Source organism: Dipodomys ordii, unplaced genomic scaffold (genome assembly GCF_000151885.1).
Source record: "Dipodomys ordii isolate 6190 unplaced genomic scaffold, Dord_2.0 Scaffold88, whole genome shotgun sequence".
In the NCBI taxonomy this organism is placed as follows: Eukaryota; Metazoa; Chordata; class Mammalia; order Rodentia; family Heteromyidae; genus Dipodomys; species Dipodomys ordii.
The window spans coordinates 2244731-2253982 of NW_012267304.1; the positions used below are offsets into that span (position 1 = coordinate 2244731).

Genomic DNA, 9252 nt, shown 5'->3' on the forward strand with positions numbered 1-9252 from the left:
CCCAATAAATAAGTGGGCGAAAGACTTAAAGAGAAACTTCTCTGAAGAGGAAAGAAGGATGGCCAATAGACACATGAAGAAATGCTCAACCTCTCTAGTCATAAAAGAAATGCAAATCAAAACAACATTGAGATACCACCTCACCCCAGTTAGAATGGCTATAATCAAGAACTCTAATAATAACAAATGTTGGAGGGGATGTGGACAGAAGGGAACCTTACTGCATTGTTGATGGGAGTGTAACTTTGTTCAATCACTTTGGAAAGCAGTATGGAGGTTCCTCAAAAGATTATGATCTTTCTACCTCTACCTTCCAGGTAGCTGGGATTACAGGTGTGTGCCACTAAGCCAAGCCTGGTTTTGCTTTTTTCTGTTTTTTGTGGGATTTTTTAAAGATAGAATCTTGATAACATATTTTCCTGAGCTGGCCTTTAATTACAATCCTGTCATCTCCATATCCCATGTAGCTGAAACTACAGGTGTTCTTCTATGCTTAGCTATTCTTAAAACTCTTAATACTTTTTAATAGCTTTTAAATATTAGTCTTCTTGGGACACATGATATTGCTTAAAGCATCCATAGTGTTATATTTTACTGTGTTATTGAAAGTGATTGTTCCATTTTAGATCTAGGAAAGTAACAATTTCAATCATGTAACATTTGAAATATTGAATGGACTTAATATTCAGTAGCATGCTAGCTCTTTTAATGAATGAGTACTAAAAATACTGAAGCTACAGTAATGAGACTATTATATTAAAAAAATAGTACCTTATGAAATTTCCCAAATTTGTTTTTGTGGTTTCTTTGTATTTTTGGTATGTGTTTTTAAGAGACCTCCAATCAAAGACTAAGTTATGAAATGTTGTTTGTGTTTCATATCTAATAATTATGTGTTTCTTCTTTCATTAGCCACATTTTCCATAAGACCTGTGTTGACCCATGGCTGTTAGAACACAGGACTTGCCCTATGTGCAAATGTGACATTCTCAAAGCTTTGGGAATTGAGGTAAACATTGCTATCCTATTTGCATGAAGGAACTTAAGCAGTGTGTTATTTATGTACCTAGGCATTCAGGAAAATAACATCCTTATTTTTGAGCTATATAATATTTACATCATAGACACAGTGAAATATTGTCTTGGACCATTTTCATTTCCCTTCTTTTTCCTTCTCCTCAAATGTGCTTACTATTTGGCCAGAATTTGAGTTGGTACATATATAAACTATAAGTTTGTCACCTTCCTTTTAATTGCTCCTGTTTTTCAACCCAATCAAACTTGTAGTTAAATGAGTATATGTAATTTGAGAGAACCTAAAAAATATTAAGTTTTTTAGATTTGGTAAATGCAAAAACAGCTTATTTTCAAGATAAAATAGATGTTAAGCTCAAAAAAATTCACATGACTTGCACAGGTTCATAGACAACAGTGATTCTCAATTATCCTAAGAGACAGCATATTGATATGGACATGCACACACACATATTATATATAATACATATGGTGACTGCCTTGTGCCAAACATTAGGTTATTTATGTTGAGATTACCCTAATGAATAGGTCATATATGCAGCTCATTGAAAAATCTAATGATTATTTACCGCTCTGACTGGGGTCAGCAAGAGATTTTTGTGATCATCAAAAGGAATTATAGTGTTTTAAAATTCTTGCTCCATTTTTTTTGTTTTTTTTTTTGCTTTGTTTTGAGACAGGGCATTGTTATATAGCCCAGGTTGACCTCAAACTTGAGATTCGGCTGTGTCAGTGCCTAGGCCTCCTGTGTGGTAGGATTACAGGCTTGTGCTATCACACCCAGATAAGATCATAGGTTTAAAAGTTTAAGAGATATTGTATAAATAAGTCATCCGTGAAGAAATGTTGTAGTGATACAGCAAGAAAGAGCAGGTACTCAAAATATTTTCTTTTTTTTTCAAATACTTTCCAAAGGTGGATATTGAAGATGGATCCGTGTCCTTACAAGTCCCTGTATCCAATGACGCATCCAATAGTGCATCGCCCCATGAAGAAGATAACCGCAGTGAGACTGCATCCTCTGGATATGCTTCAGTTCAGGGAGCAGATGAACCACCTCTGGAGGAACATGTGCAGTCTGCAAGTAAGTACCATAGTGAGAGGCAATGAGTGCCTCACAAACGACCATTGTGGATCATGCATCTGTCCAAGTACTCCTGCTTTTTGAAGCTCTTACATTCATTAATTATAATGAATACAACGACAGATGTTCCCCTGCCTTAATGTATGTGCATAGTTGAATGTTCCTTATATAGATGTGCTGCATTATTAGTGAAGATTATTCACAAAAGAAAGATTTATTGGAAGATTTTTCTCTGATCAATGTATATGTTGGCTCATTAACTACTTACTGAAGCTAAGAATAAACTTTCCAAGGCATTTTTATTGAAAATATTAAGAAAGGGAGATAAAGGAGTCCTGAAATGATATAACAGAATATCTACAAAAGCTCAGGAACTCATCTTGTGCATAGAGGAAATTAGATTTAACAATGGTATGTGCTGCCACCTGTTGACCACTTTCAAGGAAATAAATAAATTGTTAGAAACTAGAATCTATTACTTTGGGGACTCATGTGAATTTGTATTGCAATTTAGTCATTTTTTTATACCAATAGAGAAAATAAAGAGAATTTTATTACTTGTTTGCCTATACAAGAAAATCCTTATTAAAACTATCTTCTTTTCGAACTTTTTCGTTTGTGTTGGTTTGAAAGTATTTCTTAATCATTTTTGAAATAGCCAAACTAACATAGAAGTAGAAGAAACTAATGCCAATATGGCTTGTGAAGATTTCAATTTCCCCTGACACAAACCTTTGCCCCCTGGAGGCATATCAGTCCTTAGATACCATTTTTGAAGATGTCATGAGGAGCAAAGCCATAAAAAAAAACAAAATTTGTATTTCTTGTAATCTAATCTCCAGACATTTTCTTGAGTATACTCATAAGAACCTGAATTATCTGTGCACTATTCTGCCTATAATAGTAAATCATTGTTTCTTTTGCCATACATAATCTACTCATCAGTAATGTGATAATAGAATTTAGTGGAAATTAAGGTGACTTTTATGGGATAATTCAATTTATGCTAGGCTTTTAAAACACAAAAACATTCCAACTTTCTTTTTTACGATCTGTTCTTGTCGAGGGGAATAGGGTAAGCAGAAAATATTTTGCATGGATTGGGAAGGTGGCTTAGTGGTAGAGCGCTTGCCTTGCATGCATGAGGCCCTGGGTTCAATTCCTCAGCACCACATAAGCAAAAAGAAAAAAGCCGGAAATGGCGCTGTGGCTCAACAATAGAGTGCTAGCCTTGAGCTGAAGAACTGAGGGACAGCGCCCAGGCCCAGAGTTCAGGTCACATGACCGGACCCCCCCCAAAAAAAGAAAGAAAATATTTTGCAGGTAATTTGAAAATCAAATGGAATGAGGACCCAATTTTCTTCTGTATTCTTTACCTAGTTAATAATACTATCACCCATCAAGGTGCCTGAAGATTCTTCTTCAGGTTCTTAGGTTATCCTACATTCTTCTCCACTCTATCTTTCATCAGTATCCCAATTCAGTCCCCTAATTTTGAACCTTACTTTTTACACATAGTTTGAGCTATTCTTTGCCCATTCCCTCACTCAAGATTTTGGAGACTCTTGCTTCCCCCTTTAAAATTTGCTCCCTCTTGAAGAAATTTCTTATGACTTGCATGCCTGACTCCTAGAATACCTTCTGATTCTGTAAATTTTCTATCACTCCATTTATTGCATTGAATTATTTTAGAAAGGGTCTGGGTATGTAGTTTAGTGGTAGAGCACTAAGGTTTGACACTCTGGGCTCTATCCCCAAGACAGCCCAAAACATCCAAAAATATTGCACTGAATACTAATTGGAATATGATTTTAATATCTTTAAGAAATTAATATGAATTAGTAAATTTAAATATGAATATGAATTTTAAATTTTATTTTCTGTAGGGAAAGTTATATATTTACTATTGCTTACCAAGAACCTAGCACAGCCTGCCACATGGAAGGTACACAAATTTGTGTTGACTAAATGACCACTTAGAACAAATTCAGCTTTGTCTCTTATTGTATATTGCTAGTTTGAGAATCTTGAATATTAGCCAGTGATTCTTATTGTGATATGTGATTTGCATAACTTTGTAAACAGAAAGTTCACATCCTCTATGTATCTATCTTCTATGTATCTCATTATTAGAATACTAGTCTGCAAAGTGAAGTGCTCATCAAATCCCCTGCAATGCATGGTAAACCAAGGACACCATCAGAGATTCTGACTCCATGATTCTGGTCTGGGGCATGAGAATCTGCATTTCTAACATGTTTCTGGGTACTACTGATGCTTTTGGTCCTACTACCACACTCTGAGAACTACTGAATTGGGCCCTTAGTTGTCAGCCCTAGCTGTACCTCACAATCACTTGCAGAGATTTTGTTTTGTGTCCATACTGGGGCTTGAACTTAGGGCCTGGACACTGTCCCTTAAGCTTTTTCACTGAAGGCTGGTTGTCTACCACTTGAGCCACAGCTCCATTTCTGATTTTCTAGTAGTTTGCTTTGAAGCCCAATCTTTAGATCTCAAACTCCTGAGTAGCTACAATTACAGGTTAGCTACTGCTAGCCAGCTATTTGGAGAGATTTTAAAGAGTAATGATGCACAGGTTCTACTTCAGAGCAGTTAAGTCAGAATCCATAACAAATAGAACCCAAGCACAGTACTTTTTCATCTTCATTTTAATTGTGTGTGTGTGTGTGTGTGTGTGTGTGTGTGTGTGTGTGTGTGTGTCGGTCGGTCGGTCGGTCGGTCGGTCGGTCGTCGTGGGGCCTGAACTAAGGGCCTGGGCGCTGTTCCTCAGCTCTTCAGCTCAAAGCTAGTGCTCTACTACTTGAACCACAGCACCACTTGTGGCTTTTTCTGCTTATGTGGTGCTGAGGAATCGAACCCAGGGCCTCATGCATGCAAAGCAAGCACTCTACCACTGACCACCTTCCCAGACCCTTCTTTTGAATTTTATTTTTTTAATTTTAAATTTTAGATTGAATAACAAAAAATATTTCAAAATGGGCATATCTCCTTCAACCAGATTCTATAAAAGTTAACATCTTACATAACCATATACAATTTTCAAACGTAAGAAGTTAACTGATAAAATACTATTAAATATAGACCTTACTCAAATTTCACCAATTGACTTACAAATTCTTTTTCTGTCTCAAGGTGTCACATTTCATTTCATTGACCTGTCTCCTTAATCTCCCAATTAGAGACTGTTCCCTTGGTTTTGGTCTTTCATGGTGTTGACACTTTTGAAGGCTACTTATAATTATTTAGGAGAATTTCCTTCTATTTAGGTTTGTCTGCTATTACTTTTACTTTGTTTTTTTTCTTTTGTGCCAATACTGGAGCTTAAACTCAGGTCCTATGCTCTTGCTTGCCTTTTTTTTTTAACTCATGGCTTGCATTCTAACATTGGAGCCATGCCTCAGGTCCAAATAAGAGTATCACAAACTTTCCTGCCCCAGATGCCTGTGAAACATGATTCTTAGGTGTCAGCCTCCTGAGTAGTTAGGATTATAAGCATAATTATGAAAGTAGAAGAAAGTTCAAAGCTTCTTGGAATGAATGTTGAATTTGGTCTTAAGAGAAGGGTAAGATGATCCTAAAATTACCATTTCTTTTTAAAGATGAAAATCTACAGTTGGTAAACCATGAAGCAAGCTCAGTGGCTGTGGATGTTGTTCCTCATATTGACAACCCAACTTTTGAAGAAGATGAACCTTCTGATCAAGAGACTGCTGTTCGAGAAATTAAATCATAAAATCTGTATCCACAGAAAATCTGAACCTTTAGTAATAACAGGACTGCCAATCAGGGCCTAGTTTACTATTAATGAACTGGGTAAACATAATAAACTAAGAATGATATTGAAAGTGCTGAGATGACTAATATTATACTATAGTTAAATGACTTAAAATATTTAACCTGTTAACTTTTTCCACAAACTCATGATAATGTTTTCATAGGCAAGTTTCCTCTGAATAGTGATCACATTTTTAAACAGTCAAATTGTCTTCAAGTAGTCATATTTTTCATTTATAACAACTTTCTTATAAAAACATGTTGCTTTTAAAATGTGGAGTAGCTGTAATCAATTTATTTTATGATAGTATCTTAATGAAAAAATACTACTACTTTTAGCTTGGGCTTTATGTGTCAGGGGTTTTTCTCCAGGTGCTTATATTGATCTGGAATTGTAGTGTAAAAAGCAATGCAAACTTAGGCTAGCACTTCATGAAATGTCTATTTAAACTACATTAAGTTGATAGAAAAAGATAAAGCAAAATATTCATTTTTCACTTTCTCTTCTTTTTCATATTAAGATCAATAGGTAAATGTATTTCATCTGCGTGCCGAGCATAGTTTATCAAACACTATGCACTGAAATGATCGACTGGTATATTAGTGACACCAACTTGACACAAGATTATAGATGACAAGGTTTCTTATGAAAATATTGTACAACTCTTTCTCAAATGGGGATTTTCAAAAGCACAGTATATAAACTACCATACTGCTGGAAAATGGTAATGACAAAGAAAATCACACCAAAATTGGTCATTGATCTTTGCGCATGAATTAATGTACAAAAATCGTCCTGTAAACTTAGTGTATAGAAAATGTTTTCCAAATACAGTTGACTCTGAAAATCGAGTTTACATTTGACCAAAATGGGCTAAAATTATGTTAAACTAAAATTTTGTCCATGTAACTATAATTTTGTGAATGCATTTCCTTGGTGTTTGAAAAAAAAGAATTGAGGGGGGGGGAATTATTCCAGGTGCCTTAATATAAAGTTTGAAGCTTCATCCACCAAAGTTAAATAGAGCTATTTAAAAAAAGCACTTTATTTGTATTCTGTGTGGCTTCTCTTTGTTTTAGTTTGTTTCCAGTGCAAATTCCAGCAGAATTTAGACAAAAATAGAACAGAAATGTATTTTTGTTTGCTGAATATAGAATGGATGAAACCATTGCATTCTTGTACACTGATTTGAAATGCTGTAAATATATCCCGATTTATATTGATTCTCTTTAAATATAAAATGTAAATAAAATATTCCAATAAAAGTGTGTGGTATGGTATTTAATTTAGCTAGAATATGCTAACTTTTCCTATAAAATAAGCCTGGGATTGAGAGGAAAAAAAGAGTTGGATATAAATAATCACTGTTGTATTTGGTCAATAAAAACTAAACTTTTAGCATGTTGTATATTTACCTATTTCATTGCATATTTGAAAGGACATGCTACCATCTTAATGCCAATGAACTAATCATGAATTATTTGATTTATCAGCATATGAATCTGACCAGTAATAAAATAGGAAGTCATACTATCAATTACATCAGGATCTTTAGTACTTTAAATTATGACCTTAGGATGATGGTGAGTTCAATGCATCTCTTTTGTAAAACATGTAAATAATACACAGATGCTTGGAAACTTCAAAATCATGATTATCAAACCAGATGTACTCAAGTCTTTTTTTTAACAGCACTAGGGTTTAAACTCTGAGCTTCATGCTTGCTCTAGGCAAGTGCTCTGCCATTTTATCTACATTCCTTTCCACACTCACAGCCCCTTTACACCTTAGTTGATTTTTTTTCCAGACAACCTTGGCCTTTTGCTTGGCACTGGCCTCAAACCTCAATCCACATACCTCCACCTCCCTAGTAGATAGAATTATAGGCATAAACTACCATACACCTTGGATCTTTTTCTTTTCTTTTTGAAATAAAGTCTCACTAGCTCATATTTTTTTAGAGAGGGGAAGGGTCTAAGCTGGCCTTGAACCATGATTCCTCCATTTCCAACTCTCAAGTAAATGTACGTATTTCAAGTGATGAAATGCTAGGAATATGAATATACTACCTAAATTCTGAGTTAATTTTATTTCAAATGTGTAGTAATTCTTTTGGCAAGAAATTTGTATCCTTTGTGAATTAACAGCTGTATTGAAATATAATCTACATAACAATTTAGTCATTGTAAATGTATGGCTGGATGATATTTAGCAAATGTAAAGACTACTATCACTATCCACTTTTGGAACATTCCATTATCCTAAAGCCTTCATCAGGATCACTGACAGTCAATTCCTGGTCTCATTCTTAGTTCCATATAATCACCAGTCTGTTTTCTGTCTCCATAGATTTGACTGTTCTGGAACTTTCATATGAATGTAATCATACAAGTCATAGCCATTTGTAATTTGTTTCCCATTAATGCTTTCAAGTTTTGCTAGTTTATTTTATTGAACATTTTCATATGTTATTGTAAAGGTGATATACGAAGGGGTTATAGTTATATAAGTCAGGTAAAGAGTACATTTCTTTTTGTAAAATGTCACCCCTTCCTTGACTCTCTCCCAGTTTTTCCCTCCTATTCTCAAGTTGTATAGTTCATTTTCAATATAATGTCTAATGAGTACCACTACTGCATTTGTTCACCTATTGCCTTATACTTCCTGTGACAAAAAATTTTCTGGAATTCATTTTGATAAATATCATTTTATATGATCAAAGGCACACAGGCCAAGTTTTATCCATATTGTAGTATGTATCAGTAATTCATTTCTTCTCATATTTCAGTAATATTCCTTTACATAGTTATTCCACATTTGGTTATCTATTCATCAGTTAAACCCTTGGGTTTAATTTTACTATGTAAAATTTAGCAAATTTTTAGCAAAATTTTAGCAGTCTTTCTATAGATACATGTTTTGGATTCTCTTGAATTATATACTAAGGAAAGTAATTGCATGCCAATTGTGAATTATATTATTGTTGCCATTATCATTCAATATTCTTTACTTTGGTCTTAATATTTATACACTTACATAATTGTCAAAATGTAAGCTGATTATTTTCAACAGTGACAGTAAATAATATTGCCTGTATTTGGGAGTCTCCAACTTAACAAGTGGTTTTCTGAGTATTTGTAAGTTTAGTGGGACTCAGGTTATATTATCTTTAAAATATGGTCAAGCAAGCCGGGCGCTGGTGGCTCACGCCTATAATCCTAGCTACTCAGGAGGCTGAGATCTGAGGATTGCGGTTCAAAGCCAGCCCAGGCAGGAGAGACCGCGAGACTCCTATCTCCAATAAACCATCAGAAAACTGGAAGTGGCGCTGTAGCTC

The 9252-nt window shown here is 34.7% G+C and overlaps 1 protein-coding gene across 1 annotated transcript in view; it reads left to right on the forward strand.

Moving 5' to 3' along the window:
• The window catches only part of Rnf128 (ring finger protein 128, E3 ubiquitin protein ligase), a 65473-nt gene extending 58206 nt beyond the window's left edge, over positions 1–7267 (forward strand). The window contains exons 4-7 of the mRNA XM_013025897.1: positions 718–739; positions 913–1009; positions 1951–2119; positions 5740–7267. Coding sequence (XP_012881351.1) covers positions 718–739; positions 913–1009; positions 1951–2119; positions 5740–5873 — 422 coding nt within the window. The 3' untranslated portion in view covers positions 5874–7267. The remainder of the gene's footprint in view (positions 1–717; positions 740–912; positions 1010–1950; positions 2120–5739) is intronic.
• Positions 7268–9252: the final 1985 nt, after the last annotated feature.